Below are 20,195 nucleotides of genomic sequence, written 5' to 3'. Positions count from 1 at the left end.
AAATTAGGGATGAAATTACAAAGTGAAAAACTACTCCTCCATGCGGGAGCCTTCATTCTCTTTCTCCTTGTCAGCACCTTCGGCATCCTTCGCAGGAGAAGCGGGAGGAGAAGCAGTGTTAGGATCCAAGATGCGATCATCTGGCTGAGGAGAGTCGAAGAGGGCATCTATGCTGTCCTCTGACTCAGCCTGCTCAGGACTTATAAAGTCCTTAGGGTCGACTAAGCCCGGGTACTTCTCAGAAACAGCCTTCACGGCCGCATCCCATCCCTGAGTGAACTGTAGGGAATAAAGACCCTCATCATGAATCTCCATGAGATTCTTAAACTTGTCAGAATCCATGTAGTCATCAATGAGCTTATCCTTATCGCTCCTAAGTTTCACCAGCTCGGAATGAGCCTTAGCCAGCTCCTCTTTCTTCGTGTCCAGCTTCTTCTCTAGGACCTTGGCTCTCTCCTCCCACTTCTTCATCTCCTTTTCAAAAACATCAGAGTTACCCTTCCAAGATCTAGCCTGATGTAGGGCCGCCTGGAAATAGGTATTACTCTGCAAAGAAATATGTATGAGTTGGCGCAAATTCATTGGGATACAAGAAAAGTTGAAATTCACAAAAGGAAGAGAAGAAAAAAGAAAATTACCGCAGCTTGGGCTTGAGAGCCCAGAAGCTCAATAGTCTCGACATCACTCCCCGTAACAATGTCAGTGAAATCATGGGGAGTGATGGAATGGTACGACCAATCCTTGGCATGTTTGGTGGATCCAACCACCGTATCGCTCCTCCTGAAGCCCCAGTTAGGCCTGAAGGAATGTGCCTTAAGTGGAGGATCCACATCGTCCCCCAGCTCGACCACCGGGACGTGGGGCTTAAGGAAAGTAGGACCTTCAGGTTTGCTCCTGGGATCCCTGTTTAGCTTGGCCCTCTTCTGGCGGCCAGATTCCCCCTCCTTAGGCCTAGTTAACGTTATTGAATAGCCTCAGCAAGCTGAAAGGAAAAGCAGAAGGAATATTAAAATCCAGAAAAAAGAAAAAGTACGGATTAAAGAGAAGGAAAAATAATTACGCAGGTATAAATTTACCCTTATCACTGGCCTGGGAGAGACCAACTTTCTTCAAGGAAAACTCCTCTAAAAGGGTCCAGGTATCCTGTTTTCCCATCGTCTGAAATTAAGGCCTGGTAGGCCACCTCCTCCTCATCAGTCAATCTGATACTACCAGGACTACCATCTGATACTTTGCAAAATGGCCTACGGAAGAGTGTGGCCCAATCACCCCCAGCCCAGGTCAGCCTCACAAACTCATCCCTCCATTTAGGGTTGTTCTCGACTATAGAGTTACTATCAAAGATATGGGGAACTTTGGGTCGTTGGCGAATTAAAACCCATCCCGGCTTGACTCATGAGACTATTATAGAATTGAAAAACTTTCCTAAAGACAGCTACGGAAAGAGGGAAGCTATTCCTAAGACAAAGGACCATAAAGCAGATAATATTCCTCCAGGCGTTGGGAGGGAGTTGACAAGGGTTGACTTGTACATCGGCTAATAAACGAGGAATAAATTCGTGGAATGGGAACCTAAGACCTGCGGTCAGGGCTCCTCGATAAATGAACAGGGTATCCCCCTCCCAATTACAAGTCCTATCCCCAGGGGCGGCTGGAGTAATCCTAAGGTGGGGTGGAAGTCTGTACAGGGTGTTCATGAACTCTATTCTACCATCTAACTCATGAAAAGTGTTACCATGATTATATGAATCTAACTCAGATAGAGAAGGATATTCATCACCTCTCGAGTTAATCATAGTCAATGAGAGAAGTATATGGAGATTGAATTTGAATGTTTGTACCTCTTTAGAGACATTCATCTTCTGCAAACGAGCCAAGTCGCGATCCGCCATTGATGTGCTTCGTTTAAAAGCTTGAAACCCAGAAATGCTTGAAAAACGGTGGAAGCTACGGTGGCTGTGAGCTCGCCGGAAATCGCCTACTCAAAGGGAGAACTCTAGAGAAGTTTATGGGAGAAAATGAGAAATGAGAAATGAGAAGTGAAGTGAGGATTCTCACTTCACACTACACTTATATAGGCGAAAAGCTCGGAATACGAGGTGTTTCTAGGCCCATTAAGACAGGTCCAACCTAAAGGCCCGACTACAAGAATTATCAGGAACAATCTAGAAGCTCCTGTGGAATTTAAAAAGTCAAAAATCGACCAGAACCTTAATATGGTTCGATCAGAGTCCTGATCGATGCAAAAGAGAGTCCTGATCGATATCTTATTCGAGCAGAAGGGTAGAAATCCCTTAAGATCGATCAGAGTCCTGATCGATGCAAAAAAGAGTCCTGATCGATAACTCATTCGAACAGGAGGGTAGAAATCCCTTAAGATCGATCAGAGTCCTGATCGATGCAAAAAAGAGTCCTGATCGATAACTCATTCGAACAGAAGGGAAGAAATCCCATAAGTTCGATCAGAGTCCTGATCGATCCGAAAAAATCCTGATCGATTCCTCAGTCGAGCAAGAAGGAAGAAAAACGCTAAGATCGATCAGAGTCCTGATCGACATAGAAGAAAGTTCTGATCGATATGCTATTCGATCAGACTGGTCGAAAGTCACTTAATTCGATCAGAGTCCTGATCGAATTCGATCAGGAATTTCGTCGACCAGAGTATAAGATCCTGAGCTAATTCAATCAGGAATCCTGATCGAAATCGATCAGGAATTTCGTCGACCAGAGTGTAAGATCCTGAGCTAAATCGATCAGGAATCCTAATCGATTTGGTTGCATCCTGATCGATTTGGATGCATCCTGATCGATTTTGGCTGCATCCTGGTCGATTTTGCATGCATTCTGATCTATTTTAAGCCAGAAACCAAGGGAAAATCCAGAAAAATTAGGATAAATCCCAGAAATTAGGATAAATCCCAGAAATTAAGGGAAAATCCAGAAAAATTAGGATAAATCCCAGAAATTAGGATAAATCCCAGAAATTAAGGAAAATTAGGATAAATCCCAGAAATTAAGGGAAAATCCAGAAAAATTAGGATAAATCCCAGAAATTAAGGGAAAATCCAGAAAAATTAGGATAAATCCCAGAAATTAAGGGAAAAATCCAGAAATTAAGGGAAAAATCCCGGAAATAAGGGAAAAAATTCCTGGAAATTAAGATAATTCCTGAATAAAAGGAAAAATTTGTTGTAAACGTGTAGGTCGCTCCACACTTTACGGAAAAAACGAAACCCTGTAAGGGAACAAATAGACTTAACTTCTGCGAAACCTATTCAATGTTTCCCAAAAGTTGGGGGGCAAATGATAGGGATAAATAAATTATGATTGTATAGTTAAATACTGCATTAATTGTACAAGTTGTGGGCTGCTAGGCCCAATAAAAAGATATATAAAACTCAGACCAGAAAGGTTAAGCCTGATGGACCAGATCAGGCCTGATGGAATAAAAAAGGCCCGAAAGCCCTAATTATTAATTAATTTCGTAATTAATTAATAAGGGAAAAATCAGCTATTGAGAAGAGTCCCGATAAGGATATAAATCCTTATAGATTAGCCTCAAGGGGACCTAAAAGGATAAGGAATCAGCTTCCTACTTCCTAGGACTCCTAAGTCTATCCTAATTCAGAGGCTTATCCACCAAGTCTCCTATACCAAGTCCAATTCAAGGACTCCCACATCTATATAAGGGGTCTCACCCCCCCAACCAAGAACTACGTTTTTTGACTTGATCCTTGGCAATCAGCAAGGTACGTAGGCATCTTGTTAAGGCAGATTGAGTCACGAAATACAAGAGCAGTCAAATCGAGCCTTGGAGCTCACGTTCCTTAGTATTAAATACAGCAATTATATATAGTAGTTTTAATCCATAACAAATATATATAATATAATTTTATAATTTATTGTTCAAATTCTTTTTCATAAATATTTAAACATTAAATTATATTCGGGAACAAAATATACTGATTTAGTAAACTACCTCCAACGACATAAGTAGGATTTTTTTCACTCTTGACGAGCATTGTCCGAGGTCTTTGATCACGATTTTTATGACTTTGTTCGTAATTCAGATTCCATCTCCATTTTCAGCGAAAAGGCTCAGCATGGTGAAACTGCTAGAGAGAACGAGGGAAATGGAAATTCACGCCGAAGATGTTGACCGAAACAAGTGTAAACAACAGTGAAGGGCCAGGTTTTGGGGACTTGCATTAAATTATATTTGATTAGAATATATTTAGTGCGTTATCTTGAATCCGTTTATTTATTATATAATATATCCATCTCAAAATTTGGTCAAATTAATTAAATTTTGATTAATCATTACACACATTATACAATTAAAAATATTTTAAATATATATCATTAGAAAATATTTAATCTATTTTAACATGTATTTTTAGAGTTTAAAAAATTGTAAAAGAATAATTTTTTATTTACATTCAAATGTTGGTCAATTTGATTATTAAAAAGTCAAGTAAAGTAAGACTATTATTTTGAGATAAAGGGCGTATGTTAAACTTTAGATTCCTTAATCAGATTGATTAAACCATTAGATTAAACTTTCTATATTTCTCTACATCTCCTCCTAAATATCCAAGGTTCGAATCCCATCAATACTTATTAATATTTTATAATATAATATCTATTATATCCTATATATAATTAGCATAAGTGAGTTAATATGGCATGGTTTGGTCGTCAGGGGTACAATAGTAATTTTAAAAATAGTAGTATCAAGTATAAGGGAGTTAATATGGCATGGCTTGGTCGTCAGGGATAAATAGTAATTTTAGAAATAGTAGTATCAAGTAAATAGGCATAGGTTCGACTACTCACAACTACAACAATTAACTTATTATATTCTATTTAATTATTTAATTATTTGGCTAAAACAATAATTTTAAATGTATAAAACATAACATGTAGACAATAGAAACAAGTATAGACACAAGTATTAAAGCAGACAAAATATATAATCAAAAGCCTAATAAACAGCTAATTTCGATAATTTCGTGCAATCATAACCAAAAAACAAGGGTAAAATAGTAAAATAAGCCCACCCAAAACAGCATGATCCATCCTGATTCCAGTCCACAAGAAATTACCATATTATATACAGAAATAAATACGATATATAAACAATAATAAACCCCTCCTCTCAACCACTGTCACTCACCTTTGTTATTATCATACAAACGTATCTCTCTCTCATGTAAAAATGGCTAGAAAGTTCTTCGTCGGCGGCCACTGGAAATGCGTAACTTTCTAATCCATACTTACATATACGTTGTAATCAATTGTGTATATCTGTTTTTATAGTCCGATCTGATTTTATAGCTGTTTTTGTATTAATTAATGTCACTTTGATATGAATACACAGCCTGATCTGTTTATATGCGTGTGTGTATTTATTGAGAATATTGGAGTGTTAGATCTGTTTTTAAGTGATTTGTTTGATCAATTAAGTTGTGTGGAGAGTTATTAATGATATTCGTGTTGGATCTGTTTTATAAGTGTTTGATCGATTCGATGTGGTTTATTTTCGCTGTAAGGTTATCCGTCGGCGATGCCGAGTTTTTTCAAGGAATTTGATGTTAATTAGATCATGTACTGATGTGTAATTAAATAATTATGTATATGTTTGCGTATGTAGTGTATGCACACTGTTTTGAGTTGTTGGTGTAAATTATGATTCTTTTGACATAAACTGAATGTGATATAGTTTGATTGGTTGTATGTGTGTGTATATGTACAGATGCTACTATCTGTGGTTGTTTAGTGTTATATATAATATATATAATGTGTTCAAGAGTATTTGTTTATTCAGAATGATTATGTATAGTTACGGAGCCTAGGAGATTTTGGTGCGACTGAGTTTATATGTGTGTGTATGTACAGATGCTATGATCTGTGATTGTTTAGTGTTATATCTGTGTTGAAGAGTATTTGTTTATTTAGAATGATGATGTATACTTATGTAGCCTAGAAGATTTTGGTCCGAGATTTGTTTGTGGATGGAGGGAATCTGATATTTATGTGGTTTAATTGTGTATTGCAGAACGGTACCTTGGATGAGGTTAAGAAGATCGTGGCTATGCTCAATGATGGCGCAGTGCCATCTTCCGATGTTGTGGGTATGTAATATAGAGTTCTTGCCTTGTTTAAAATAATAACAAATAAGTCTTATTGGACAATAGATATGGTCATGCGTGTATGAGTATGCTTAAAACTGCATGATCATAACATTATTTTTGAATATTTGATCTTTATTTAATTTTTTTTTCATTTTATTTTAGGGTTTTATATATGTGTATAAACAAAGATTATAATGTAATATTCATTTAGGCCATATATTTGTTTATGAGTCTAGAAGATATTTTGTCATAGCAGCAGTAGATAAACAAACAAGAACACATAATTAATGCAGCCTTTAAATGACAAGATTAGTTAAACCACATTCTAAGTCATGCGCCTGGCTAGAAGAACACACTTCCCTGCTATACTAAATTAATATAGCACTTGAATATCAGTTATACTAAATTGATGCAATGGAGCACTTCCATGCGACTGTATGTTTTACTACTAACACTCAGGCATCCGGTTGAGATTTCTTCTATTTAAGTCATTTGTACTTATTAGAGAAATTAGATACTCCATACCTGAAGAGGTTCACAGATTTATGACATAATTCAAACTTAAACTACTCCTTGAATTATGTAAATATACATAAATACATCATAAATATTAATATTTAATTGTAATATTAATATATGTCGTATATTTCGTGTCGAGTCGTGTACTCAAAAAGAAAATACAAAACTGACACTAAATCTCGATCGTGTACTTTTGTGTTAATGTATTTTCGTGTCATGTACTAAAAAAACAAACACAAACACTAAATTTTTGTGTCGTTTCATGTCGTGCAAGTCGTCTCGTGTCCAAAATTACCGGATCTATTTGTAAGCCATAAAATTAATAACAGAGGTCCGGAAAACCTAGTTTGAAATGACTAATTTTACACGTTTATGTGACTTATTTACTCTTAAATCATTGAATTTTACGTGGATTTACGCATGAACCACTGAAATTACTGAAATTTCAAAACTTCTGGTCGAATCAAATACGAAATGGAAATCCCCGTACCTTAATATTACAATAATAACATATTTGAGTAGAGTAATATTGGATGGAACCGTACCACGAAAATTAAAAATCGCGTTTTGCGGTGCGATTGGTTGGAAGCATACATTGAAATTCAAAGAACACACGAGTCAATTTCAAGCGTCAATGGATAGCTTACCATACGTTGCATATATATTATTATGTACGCTTCTTCGAAAATGAAATGATGTTTGAAAACGGGAGACAGGTATGACATCTGCTGGTAAGAAGATATCAATTAATTTATAAAGCAAAGTACATGCTCACGGGGTGTGTTGCCTGTACACTTTGAAAAATACAACGAAAAGGACTGACTACTCAAAGTAATAGTCACGGAAAATCTGGATAAAGTAACATAATTCGTCTGCGTTGGTTGGTATATGTGCACAATACCCCACCCCACATGATCAACTCCCTCCTCATTTGTCTTTCGCGCGCGAAAAGTAGTATTCACTGTATCATCCTTTAATTGATGTATACCACTATCAAATTGTGAAGACATGCCAGCTTGCTAAAGTAGTTCACGTGAATGGAAGTATAGAATTGTGGTCACTTGATTTACATATGACCAGTTCTTGACTTGCAGAGGGGAGGGGTGCTAGCAGATAGCAATGAATCTAGTATTAATGAAATCTGATTTTAAATTATTACTGCTGTGAAAAAGAGGGAGTAAGAATTATTGTAGGAGATTCTTGAAAATTATACGGAAGATCAAGAAATCAAAGAAGGCAGAATTATACGGAAGAATCTCCTACAATAATTCTTGCTCCCTCTTTTTCACAGCAGTAATAATTTAAAATCAGATTTCATTAATACTAGATTCATTGCTATCTGCTAACACCCCTCCCCTGTGCAAGTCAAGAACTGCTCATATGTAAATCAAGTGACCACAATTCTATACTTCCATTCACGTGAACTACTTTAGCAGGGTGGCATGTCTTCACAATTTGATAATGGTATACATCAATCAAAGGATGATACAGTGAATACTACTTTCCGCGCGCGAAAGACATATGAGGAGGGAGTTGATCCTGTGGGGTGGGGTATTGTGCACATATACCAACCAACGCAGACGAATTATGTTACTTTATCCGGATTTTCCGTGACTATTATTTTGAGTAGTCGGTCCTTTTCGTTGTATTTTTCAAAGTGTACAAGCAACATACCCGTGAGCATGTACTTTGCTTTATAAATTAATTGATATCTTTCTTACCAGCAGATGCCATACCTGTCTCCCGTTTTCAAACATCATTTCATTTTCGAAGAAGCGTACATAATAATATATATGCAACGTATGGTAAGCTATCCATTGACGCTTGAAATTGACTCGTGTGTTCTTTGAATTTCAATGTATGCTTCCAACCAATCGCACCGCAAAACGCGATTTTTAATTTTCGTGGTTCGGTTCCATCCAATATTACTCTCTACTCAAATATGTTATTATTGTAATATTAAGGTACGGGGATTTCCATTTCGTATTTGATTCGACCAGAAGTTTTGAAATTTCAGTGGTTCATGCGTAAATCCACGTAAAATTCAATGATTTAAGAGTAAATAAGTCACATAAACGTGTAAAATTAGTCATTTCAAACTAGGTTTTCCGGACCTCTGTTATTAATTTTATGGCTTATAAGTAGATCCGGTAATTTTGGACACGAGACGACTTGCAGGACATGAAACGACACAAAAATTTAGTGTTTGTGTTTGTTTTTTTAGTATATGACACGAAAATACACGAACACAAAAGTACACGATCGAGATTTAGTGTCAGTTTTGTATTTTCAAAATTCTTTTTGAGTACACGACTCGACACGAAGTATACAACATATATTAATATTACAATTAAATATTAATATTTATGTATATTTACATAATTCAGGGAGTAGTTTAAGTTTGAATTATGTCATAAATCTGTGAACCTCTTCAGGTATGGAGTATCTAATTTCTCTAATAAGTACAGATTACTTAAATAGAAGAACTCTCAACAGGATGCCTGAGTGTTAGTAGTAAAACATATAGTCGCATGGAAGTGCTCCATTACATCAATTTAGTATAACTGATATTCAAGTGCTAGGTTAATTTAGTATAGCAGGGAAGTGTGTTCTTCTAGCCAGACGCATGACTTAGAATGTGGTTTAACTAATCATGTCATTTAAAGTCTGCATTAATTATGTGTTCTTGTTTGTTTATCTACTGCTGCTATGACAAAATATCTTCTAGACTCATAAACAAATATATGGCCTAAATGATTGTTACATTATAATCTTTGTTTATACACACATATAAAACCCTAAAATAAAATGGAAAAAAATTAAACAAAGATCAAATATTCAAAAATAATGTTATGATCATGCAGTTTTAAGCATACTCATACACGTATGACCATATCTATTGTCCAATCTTTTGCTACTCTCTTGTTTTCATGTTTTTACACGTTCATCCGGTAATACTCAGCATGTTCATGCCGTTCTGTCATTACCCTCTTAGTGATCCCTCACAACCTCGACACATACTGAAAACTCTCCTTCATGAACCAAGTTATTCTTCATGTTTCAGAAAAAAGTTATGCAGTTGAGTGTAATTTGAGGTGGAACCGGTGCACCTTCACTAGTGATGCATCCATTTCACACGGGACAACTCACTGAATGTAGGTGTTTGTGTATTTGAGCTGTTTGACTCCAGAAAATTTTCTCCATATTTCGAGAACTCACTGTATATTGACAATGTAGAAGACTAGATTAAGTCATTACCTAGCTTAGGTCTTCGAATATATAAGCTAACCCTAGAAAGTATGTAGATATATCAGCTCTCCTCCCCTCCCTGATCTTGTTACACACTTATTTATCGCACAATGAAAATGCAGTTAAGTTTGCCAAGCGATGCAGATTTGTGTTTCAAATTGTCTTGGAAGGAGATTTTTCATATAAATAATGAACATTTTTATAAAAGATATATGGTTTTTATGAACCGTCATTAAGAACTAAAGAAGGCGCAGAAAGTGAAATGCCATGCACAATTCATGAACAAGTACAGGTATTGTAATATATATATTATCTTAATAATAAGTGCTCTACTTAAAATTTTAAATTTTTTCAAAAAACTGATAATATAACACACATGTATATATAAATTTTCATTTAGGGTAAAACCATCATTATTGCATAAAAATGATTAAATAAGATATTTAGCTCATTTTATTTCCCAATCAGGTTGTATTATTAGTTCGGGGATTTGTCCTGACTGTATTTGAAAGTTTTAATGAATGTTTTTTGTCAAAAAAAGAAACTTTATGCTATCTTTTTCGGCAGGAAATCAATTGGATTCGGAGAGAACCAAGGATGATCACATCACAGCCCATACTCCATCAACACCGATGTGGTAAGTAAATATTTGTTTAATATTACTGTTCATTATAAGACTCTAATTAATCAATAATATAACATTAAGTTCTTTCACGTGGAAAAAAAATGTGAATTAAGCAAAATTTATAATATAATATATGTATAATCTAATATAAAATTGTATATACATATTTAACTCGTTCACTTTATATATACAATTTTCGGAGATATAATCCCAGTTTTCATCCTCTAGAGAAACAAATTCAATGCTACATGGGCAGACCTGAATGGGGTTATGACTGCTGCACTTGTTCAGGGTTGCCTTTGGCGAGTCACAACCCCTTTGTGGCTTGCTGGAGAGACACCAGGCATATTCCACCTATTACGGTAACATTACACAAATTCTTATTTATTTATTATATATAATTTAATTTAAATTAATAAGTTTGAGTTTTCTAGTATATAATTTTTTTTGCTTGATATAAAAAAATTATTTTTCTTAAGAATCCGATTTGACTTGTTTAAATAATTAATATAATGTATTGAGATTTTGTAAAACATAACTATTAAATAATTTTATTTTTGATAAATTATAAATTTACTTACAATAATAATTATTTTTTATAACCATCCAGGGTCCCCGAATTGGAATTCCAGGTCACCGGAGTTTGGGAAATTGGACTGATCCGGACCGCAGGGATGATATCTTTAACTCTTTAATGAGACAACCGCTTGCAGCTGCTATCAGGGCAACAGTGAGATTTCAAAGTCTCACTCATGTGACAGGACAGGTGATATTTACATTGAATTACATTTTGGTTTATTATAACTAGACGTAGTTCAATTTTAATATTTTTGTTTTTCTCAAAATATTATAACACACCAGTTATTCTGCCCCTTTAATTTTAGAAATATATTTTTTTCAATTTCAAACCGAAAAAATTGAATCTATCAAATTGCAAAAAGAAATTTGAACCGACTTAGATTAAGTGATTGTCTTTATCGTTGATTTGATACCTTTATTTTTATGCATTCCAGGACATTTATCGTGAAAGATTCGATTATGATGAATTTGTTGAATGTCACAGTATCGTAGTTGTGGGCATGAATATACGAGAAAATTATTTTATTATAAGAAATTCTTGGGGAGAAAATTGGGGACTTGCTGGATACGCAAAGTGGACTGTAGCGAGTTATTTGATTTCACGGTCCCCGTCGGAGATCTTTATTTTCTTTAGGAAGTATATTGTTCAATTTTTATCTTAAATTGTAATTTGATTGAAATGTTATTTTTAATGAACTTTGAGTTGACTATTTATTGTTATGTACCAATTTCTTCAATTTATTTTTCATATATAGCTTAGTATAAATTGGTATCACAGTTAAACCACAGTTGCATCTCATTTAGTTGGATCATTGTGTATTATCATCGTGTCCAAATTATTAATATCTTGTTCCTCTGTCCCTTTCTCATTTAGTTGCATCTCATCTAGTTGAATCAAAATATTTGCTAAAATATGCATGCATCCATATAAAATTGTATCTCATTTAGTTGCATCTCATTTAGTTGAATCAAAATATTTGCTAAAAATATGCATGCATCCATATAAAATTGTATTATACAAAACTGTTTTGAAAGCTAGTTGTATTGCCTCGTCCAGATTATGTTGCTCTCTTCAGACGAGCAATTTTCGCTGCTTGGTTTTACTCTGGTGATTATAGTTCCTTCAGGGGACCTTTTAATTGCATTCTTACAAAGTCCACATGTTTTGATCTCAGAAATCTGCATCTCCCATTTTGTCATCAAGGGAGAATGTGTCATTGTCATACACTACCTTCAATTATGTGACAGTGGTGTCAGAAACGATCATTTTTGTGCAATATACATAAAGTACACTATCACCAAAACCAACTCTTTGTTAGCACAGCATATATTCACATATAAATCGATACTTATATCATATACGTACTCGGTCAGATTTATTTGCAATGAATAAAATCAGCTGCAAAAAATGGATCTTCTTGCAACACCTCATTGCATAGATATCACTTAACTTCATTAAACAATTTCACTGACTTTCAGCTGAACTCTCATATACGAACTCAAGATTAACTCGCTAAACATATATATATATACGTGTGTGTGTGAGACACTAGTTCACAATTTTCAAATTGTAAATTAAATAATTTAACACTAACATTGTGTCAAAGTGGAGGCCTTAAATTTGGACCATTAAACCCAATATTTTTGGTAACTTAATAGTGTACCAGAGTGGACGTCTTTAGTTCCATGCTCAAGTACGAATCAGGGAACCCCGACAATTTTAACCATTTGGTAAGTAGGATCCTAATATTTGGTCCCGAAAATAGGGTCCTACCAACATATTATCCGAACCCAAAAAACGGGCTTTCGTTTTCATGTGAGGTTTGGTAAGTAGGATCCTAATATTTGGTCCCGAAAATGGGGTCCTACCAACATATTATCCGAACCCAAAAAATGGGCTTTCGTTTTCATGTGAGGGGAATTCTAAGTGATATAAGATCCAATTATATATTGCTCCTGTCAAGTTTGTTCCAAGGATCATAATATCCAGATCATCACCTTGTTTAAACTTAATTTAAGGACTATTAGCATCCCATAAAATATGCCTAAATTATTGTTAAAATTTCATAGAAATGAACCAAAAAAACGCCTAAAATCTAGTTCATGGATCATAATCTTTTAAAATTTTAAGTTTTTAAGGTAATAGTCAGGGATTATATTCCCTTATAACAAACATGGCTCGAAGAAATGGTAACATCAATACTTAAGTACCTTCAACCTCTTCATGTCTTCATAACAATAACAGAGGGGTCCAACAATCAAGAACAGTATTCACAGTACACTACAAATTAAGAAAATGTGGAACTTAAAAGACTTACTAGTTTGACAGGGAGATTAGTATCTGTAATAGAGATTAATTACCTGTTTTCCAAATCTGAGAATGACATAGGGATCACTGCTCCTGGTGTCTCTGATAGCTAAATTTACACCTCTCTTTACGCGAACTCTGAGAAGGCCCAACAAATGCTCCATTCTGTATGTTTACAAGAAGACTATAAGTAAAGAGGGAGTGGGAGAGCTAACTCTGAAAAGGCCCAACAAATAAGACTAAGAGGGAGTGGGAGAGTGTTGATGCTTCTTGCTAGAGAGAGAGATGTTTACAAGAAGACTATAGGTAAAGAGGGAGTGGGAGAGCGAACTCTGAAAAGGCCCAACAAATAAGACTAAGAGGGAGTGGGAGAGTGTTGATGCTGTGAGGTTCCAGAGAGAGAGAGAGAGCGCGAGAGAGCGAGCGAGAGAGGGAGAGAGCGATAGAGGGAGTGGGGGAGGGGGAGCGGAAGCGAGGGGGGAGGGAGGGAGGGAGCGAGGGGGGAGGGGGGAGAGAGAGAGAGGGAGGGAGGGAGAGAGAGAGGGAGAGAGAGAGTACATACGGAATACGAGAATTTCCACCTTGTTGAATATCTAGTGGTGCTACCCGAAGACTTAAATGAATAGTCATCGCTGTTAAGAACAACCGAGATCCAATGAGAATTTGCGCGTAGCTTCTGGTCTTTGACATCGAAAAAGAAGGTTGTAATAACGAAACGGGCATGTGAGAATTTGGTCCTAGCTAGTGGAACAAGAAAGACATGGATCTATATTCAATACACAATCAAAGAATTCCCCCCCCCCCAAAAAAATATAAGAATGCCTATTGCTTTGTTTTCGCTCCGCTCGTGCGTGGCACTCCTTGCTCGCAGGGCGGCATACCTAAAAAAGAAAGGGATTCCGAGACCTGGGAATAGTTCAATCTTCCCATCATGATATCGACTAAGAGGAAAGTCGCACGTAAATATGGGTTCGAATCTCATTCATGATTCTAGTTCAGAAGGACTTCATTCCATCGCGAAGAAGGAAGCACATTACGAACCGAACAGATAAGCACAGACAAGGGGGGCTTTTTATTTAAGTGTAATCATTATGAACATTTTTCATTTTATACGTCATCCTTTACTTATTCTCTTTCTTACCGTAGGTCTTAGTTAAAGCGCCCAACTCATAATTGGCGAATTCGTAGGTTCAATTCGTACTGGATGCACGCCAATGGGGCCCTCCAATAAGTCTATTGGAATTGGCTCTGTATCAATGGAATCTCATCATCCATACATAACGAATTAGTGTGGTATATTCATATCATAATATATGAACAGTAAGAACTAGCATTCTTATTGAGACTAGAACTCATAGGAAGAAAATATTTTTATGGATGGAATCAAATATGCAGTATTTACAGACAAAAGTATTCGGTTATTGGGAAAAAAATCAATATACTTCTAATATCGAATCAGGATCAACTGGGATAGAAATAAAGCATTGGGTCAAACTCTTCTTTGGTGGTATATTCATATCATAATATATGAACAGTAAGAACTAGCATTCTTATTGAGACTAGAACTCATAGGGAAGAAAATATATTTATGGATGGAATCAAATATGCAGTATTTACCGACAAAAGTATTCGGTTATTGGGAAAAATCAATATACTTTTAATGTCGAATCAGGATCAACTAGGACAGAAATAAAGCATTAGGGTCGAACTCTTCTTTGGTGTCAAGGTAATAGCTAGAGAGAGGGAGAGAGAGAGAGGGAGGGAGAGGGCGAGGGAGAGGGAGTGGGAGAGGGAGAGAGAGCGGAGCGAGGAGTGGGAGAGGGAGAGATGGAGGGATGAGAGCGAGAGATGGGGAGAGAGGGAGAGAGCAGGAGAGCGGGAGAGGAGGGGAGAGAGGGAGAGGGGATGAGAGGGGGAGAGAGGGAGAGAGGGGGAGAGAGGGAGGGAGATGAGGAGGGAGAGATGGGGAGAGAGGGAGAGAGGGAGAGAGGGCGAGAGGGAGGGAGGGAGAGAGAGAGAGTGGAGAGGGAGAGATGGGGAGAGAGGGAGGGAGAGGAGAGAGGGAGAGATGGGGAGAGAGGGAGGGAGAGGAGAGAGGGAGAGAGGGGGAGAGAGAGATGATTATGAAGTTATAAATATATATGTATATATACACAGTGGAATTTAACAAAAAAAGGAAGTTATAAATAGCGGAAGAGTTGATGATAATTTTATTTTACAAAATACGCAAGAAAAGCATATCTTAATGTGCACTTTAAATTTCTTAGTATGCTTTTTATTTATAATGTATTTTGAAATTTCATTTTATTGAAAAAAAATTTTAAACTTATATTAAAATAAATATTAAGGCCTCTATTCTTAAATTTCGCATAGGGCCCCCAATAATTTTGTCTCGTGCCTGCTTAATAAGTACTGAATTGGTCGGCTAGTGAGTGCTCAAAGAGTATAATGTGCTTTCTGATAATACTAAACTATTGACCCTTTTTTTCCTTTAAAACAAAGCTGTAGTATTACTTTCCGGTGTCCATTGCACATCTTAGTAGCATCTTATGTTACCCCGTGAGTATTTAATGTAAACCTAATGTATCAGTTATTATCAAGCATTAATCTTCAACCAAACAACCTTAACGTTTCTTCTGCAAATATAGCATAAAAAAACCTTGCAATCTCTGTCAGATGCCTCAAGCACCTCAACAATACTCTCTGGTATCTCCTCCTCTGAAAAGAACCACAGTACAACATCATTGTATAGGAATTTAAACTAGACTGTAGATGCACAAGGTAAAAAAAAAGTGTCTGAATCAGAAGATATAGTATATAAATATGACACGGGGAACCTTGGATGTTGGTAACCATGTAAGATATATTACAGTTCTTTTAGACTATGAGATCACTCTGTTCTTACTAACAAAGAAGTGTCTATCTTTAGAGAGTACTATGTTCTTTTTTTCGATACATAAAATTTCTTTACAGGTTTGTGGTCCTAAAACACCTTCTAGAGGGGATATAATTCAAAGAAGTTGAGTTGCAAAGAGGTGTATAATTACAGTGGATGATAGTTGGTTATGCTGCAGCACGAAATTTGAATGTAGCATAAAACAGGGGCATGTAGCTATTACCTCTAACACCTTCACCAAGCCCCTACGTCAAAGAACAACAGCCGGAGCTACACATCTTGCCTCCTCAGTCCGCCCGGATCAGCTGTAATTGGCATTGAACCTAATATTGGATTCACATGACAGAAAGTCATAAACTAAGGAAATATAGGTGCACACCTTCTCTTTATGGAGAGCCATAAAGGCCTCCAACCACTTGAGGAAATTGATGTTACAGATTATAGTGCAGAGGAAGATTGATATGGCAGCCAGCAAGACCTTGCCAGTAGACATACTATCACATATGGTACTGGCGCGGGACAAAAGTGGGAAATTTATGGAGGAGCTGGGAATTGTTGAATATATCATATACGTGTACAACAAAAAAATTATTCATTTTCAAATACCAAGGAAACGATTGTATCCTACATGCATTGATATAAACAATAACATAATTGTAAGCACTACTCCCCACCCCCCTCCGGACAAAAAAAACCTCCCAACCCCACCGACCAAAAAATTATAGTTTTGAGTATTCCATTAAAATCAAGTATCTTTCTGACTTCAAGTAATATACATGTCCTGAAAATTATATAACCAGGGGCAGAGTGTTTCAAACCAAGTGCAAGTAATATAAAGATTCTTTAAGGGGTAAAGGCACCTAAAAGGACATAGGAAATTGCATGAATCCTGGTGCAGGAAGATACAATATAGAATAGCTTAACTGCAAAAGTGTACCAACCAAATATAATCTACAGAAGGCAGACTACAGAGAAATATAGCTCTGTCATCCTAAGTACTCCTATAATACTTCAAAATTTGGCATTCTTTTACGAGCCAATGACCAGATTGACATCATGAGACGACATCAATTAATATTACTCACACATTACAGCAGTAAAAATCAGAAAGTCAAGTACAACTACCACAGGTAAATGTAGTGATGAAATTCCCCCCCCGGTGGGAATGATAAATCATTGCTTGAAAAGATAATGATGTATCTGAGCATCCTCCATTTGAACGATACAAATTTGGGCTGGAAGAGACACTTGAGCTGGCAATACTGCCATTCCCGTTACATTTTACAAGGTCGGTTTTCATCTCTGATATCTTTTTTACCTTTTTCTCTTGGACCTATCACACGAAAACAATACATAAATACGAGGCATAAAGCATACTATTATTTAAGACAAATTTAGCTGTGGAAACAAACAAAAACTCCCACAAGTACCTTCACAGATGGCATAATTTGTAACTAAGAATACTCTCAATTGTATGATAAGCATCGAATTGTTTCTATTCTTTATAAGAGAAGGATTTCTAGCTAGTGTTTTCAGATCTCTCTAAACCTTTTCTATTTAACTTGCATCAGGACAATAATATCAAATTTCTAGACAGTATATAAAGTACTGCTCTCATAGATTACAGAATATTACACTTTTGTCTAGCATCACAGGTCTTCTGCCATCCATACTTATCATGAGAAGAAGTCGTATAAATGTCTCCGCCCCAAATTGTTCCAATCTGATGCTTTCTTATTAAAATGTAGTTTATTTAGCAGATACTTTTTTCTTGCAAGGTGCAGATACTTTAGTTAGCAATGGATAATCAATTTTATGTTTTTGGTTAACAGTGAAACATTTTTAGAAAATGATTAACAAAAAGGTTTTACATAATTATTTCTAATTGGTCTATAGAACACATATAAACAAGAAAACAGTATTCTTATAAAAGCCTATGGTTGGAGATAAGGACTATGTCGCTCACTGGACTCACTCCCTTTTTAAAAAAGTACATTGATACATTAGAGTACTCCAAGTACCTTCTAATAACTTTTAAAATATATATGTACGCTGATTTGAAGCCTACCATTATAGCAATAAAGAACAAAAATATAGATAGAAGTGATGGCTTCTAGCTCCCCTCATATATCTAACTCTACTTCGGTAAAGGTTGTCAGATCAAATATTGTTGTCCAAGATGTTCTGTAGTGGTTTGCCCTGAGTGGTTGGCAAAAGTTATACTAATCCATTTTTAAAATTTCTTCCATTATGACTGGGCTTGGGTTTGGGGTGACCAAAAACTAGGGTTATCTCACTGTCCACTAAACTCAAGAAAACATAGTTTAATGTGAAGAAAGAAGACCCTTAGAGGTTTGCAAAGTGGAAAGTAGACAATTTGATCAACTGGTAGAAAAAACTTGCAAGACATACATGATAGGAATTATGTGAACTACACCTAAATTTCAACTACAACAGTAGTGGGTTTTGAAAGGAGTGATTGAGATAATGCATTAATAACTGTAATTTTCTCGGAATTAGGAACATAAAGCTTGTGATATCATAGAGGACAGATACATGGGAAAAATTTAAAGTGAAGGAACACTATAATCTGTACAAGTGAGTTTTCCAGCAAGCAGAAGTTATTATCAATAATTACTTAGCTGTAACTATTGATGTTGTTTAAAAGTTAAAACCTATATCAGATTGTTTGCATGAACACAAAGGATCAACAAATCATCTACCTTCCAGAATTTAATGGTCTTGTCATTTGTAGACAAAAGAAAAAGTGCCCCATTTGCTGTTTGGCACATCTGATTTTGTTGATTTTCTCCTCAATTTCTAAGCTCTTTAAATAATCAAAGTATCAAACTGAAAGAAAAATATTAAATAAAGAATGAGTATAAACATTCCAAACTGACAACAATATAATTACAGAATTACTTTAAGGGAGCGAGGTTCCAACTATAACGAGATACATAACTTTTTCCAGATTCCACTTCCTTTTTGGATCTCAAAATCAGAAATAGAGGGTATTTACAGGATATGGTTCAATTCATTTGTGTTTAAGAAATTAAGTGACATACCTCAGGTTCATGACTTTGAAATTCTGTCTTGTAGCGGAACTCAGGATGCCTACTGACTGGATAATATATCCTCTCCAAAATCCCTTCTGCTTCCTCCATGCTGTGTACATCAAAATTTAGAATTTGTAAAACAAATTAAGAGTAGAAGGAATGTAAGATCATGCATATTTAAGATTCAACTGCTAAGATGAAAAGAGTATACAGCTGTAACCTCTTTTGCATCAGTCGTTTCGAATAGCAAAACTCCACCGCCACGATAAACAGTAGCAAGATGATCACCAGATTTGTCGAACTCAATAGCTGATACAATATCAACTGCAAAACTTGTGAAAATTGAAGTTAACTGTTAAAGCCAATGTACTTAAAAGAAACAGCTACATCCAAAACATGTGCAACAGAGTGTCCCTGTTAAAAAGTCTGACCAAATTCAGCAATCAAGTTTGGGGAGCTTCTATATGAGTTTTTAATTTGTATCCAGAAAAAAATAATAAATTAAAAGAAAATAGAAGTATAACTAATGCAAGGACATTGTCTTTTCATCAAGCATTATGGCTCAGATTTAGCTAAGTTAAATGTCACTAAATCAGTCTCTTTCAACCAAAAGAAATCGTGTTTAAGGATACAATCTCAGAAAGAAGAGCAATTGAAGATTGATAAATTTAATAAAAAACTGCAAATAAATCATTTAAGGACAACGGAACTGTATGTGTATGATACGCTTTCAACATTGGTATTGTATAAAGTTAAGTAGCTCTCCCGCCCCCTCTCCCTCTCTCTTAACCCTCGCTGTAATTTGAGAGCTGACATTACTAATTTACAT

At 35.8% G+C, this 20,195-nt stretch overlaps 2 protein-coding genes across 14 annotated transcripts; one reads left to right on the top strand and one right to left on the bottom strand.

Annotated features, from left to right (window-relative positions):
• Window positions 1-5,122: 5,122 nt before the first annotated feature.
• On the top strand, window positions 5,123-11,826 carry LOC141668520 (uncharacterized). 5 transcript variants are annotated; one of them, XM_074475417.1, is made up of 7 exons: window positions 5,123-5,257; window positions 6,059-6,134; window positions 9,718-9,808; window positions 10,470-10,539; window positions 10,756-10,889; window positions 11,138-11,293; window positions 11,541-11,826. In XM_074475417.1, the coding sequence occupies exons 4-7, from the start codon at window positions 10,500-10,502 to the stop codon at window positions 11,766-11,768; spliced, it is 558 nt and encodes a 185-aa protein (XP_074331518.1). In that variant the 5' UTR covers window positions 5,123-5,257; window positions 6,059-6,134; window positions 9,718-9,808; window positions 10,470-10,499; the 3' UTR covers window positions 11,769-11,826. The 5 variants fall into 5 exon arrangements, 4 of the variants coding, with proteins under 4 accessions (XP_074331518.1, XP_074331519.1, XP_074331517.1 ...); XM_074475418.1 differs by having other exon boundaries at window positions 9,649-9,808; XM_074475416.1 differs by lacking the exon at window positions 9,718-9,808.
• Window positions 11,827-12,082: 256 nt separating this feature from the next.
• LOC141668032 (serine/threonine protein phosphatase 2A 55 kDa regulatory subunit B alpha isoform-like) lies at window positions 12,083-19,695 on the bottom strand. 9 transcript variants are annotated; one of them, XR_012552862.1, is made up of 8 exons: window positions 19,587-19,695; window positions 19,376-19,475; window positions 19,034-19,160; window positions 17,436-17,643; window positions 16,534-16,633; window positions 16,038-16,132; window positions 13,468-13,579; window positions 12,083-12,337 (listed from the first exon to the last, which is right to left on the bottom strand). XR_012552862.1 is itself a non-coding variant. In XM_074474711.1 (8 exons), exons 1-4 carry the CDS (start codon window positions 19,595-19,597, stop codon window positions 16,581-16,583), a joined length of 372 nt encoding a protein of 123 aa, XP_074330812.1. In that variant the 5' UTR covers window positions 19,598-19,689; the 3' UTR covers window positions 12,083-12,337; window positions 13,318-13,387; window positions 13,468-13,579; window positions 16,038-16,132; window positions 16,534-16,580. The 9 variants fall into 9 exon arrangements, 6 of the variants coding, with proteins under 6 accessions (XP_074330812.1, XP_074330808.1, XP_074330809.1 ...); XM_074474711.1 differs by lacking the exon at window positions 19,034-19,160 and adding an exon at window positions 13,318-13,387 and having other exon boundaries at window positions 19,587-19,689; XM_074474707.1 differs by lacking the exon at window positions 19,034-19,160 and having other exon boundaries at window positions 19,587-19,689.
• Between the last annotated feature and the right edge of the window lie 500 nt (window positions 19,696-20,195).

Source organism: Apium graveolens, chromosome 6 (genome assembly GCF_009905375.1).
Source record: "Apium graveolens cultivar Ventura chromosome 6, ASM990537v1, whole genome shotgun sequence".
Classification (NCBI taxonomy): domain Eukaryota; kingdom Viridiplantae; phylum Streptophyta; class Magnoliopsida; order Apiales; family Apiaceae; genus Apium; species Apium graveolens.
The sequence above is the reverse complement of the archived record's forward strand: the minus strand, read 5'-3'. Positions and strand labels throughout refer to the sequence as shown.

Coding starts and splice junctions, on each gene's coding strand:
- LOC141668520 (XM_074475416.1), top strand. CDS start 6,072: ATGAGGTTAAGAAGATCGTGGCTATGCTCAATGATGGCGCAGTGCCAT. Junction 6,135..10,469: donor GCCATCTTCCGATGTTGTGG/GTATGTAATATA, acceptor CTTTTTCGGCAG/GAAATCAATTGGATTCGGAG. Junction 11,294..11,540: donor TCACTCATGTGACAGGACAG/GTGATATTTACA, acceptor TATGCATTCCAG/GACATTTATCGTGAAAGATT.
- LOC141668032 (XM_074474711.1), bottom strand. Junction 17,644..19,375: donor TTCAAAGTCATGAACCTGAG/GTATGTCACTTA, acceptor TTCGTGTGATAG/GTCCAAGAGAAAAAGGTAAA. Junction 16,634..17,435: donor CATCACTACATTTACCTGTG/GTAGTTGTACTT, acceptor ATCCAATATTAG/GTTCAATGCCAATTACAGCT.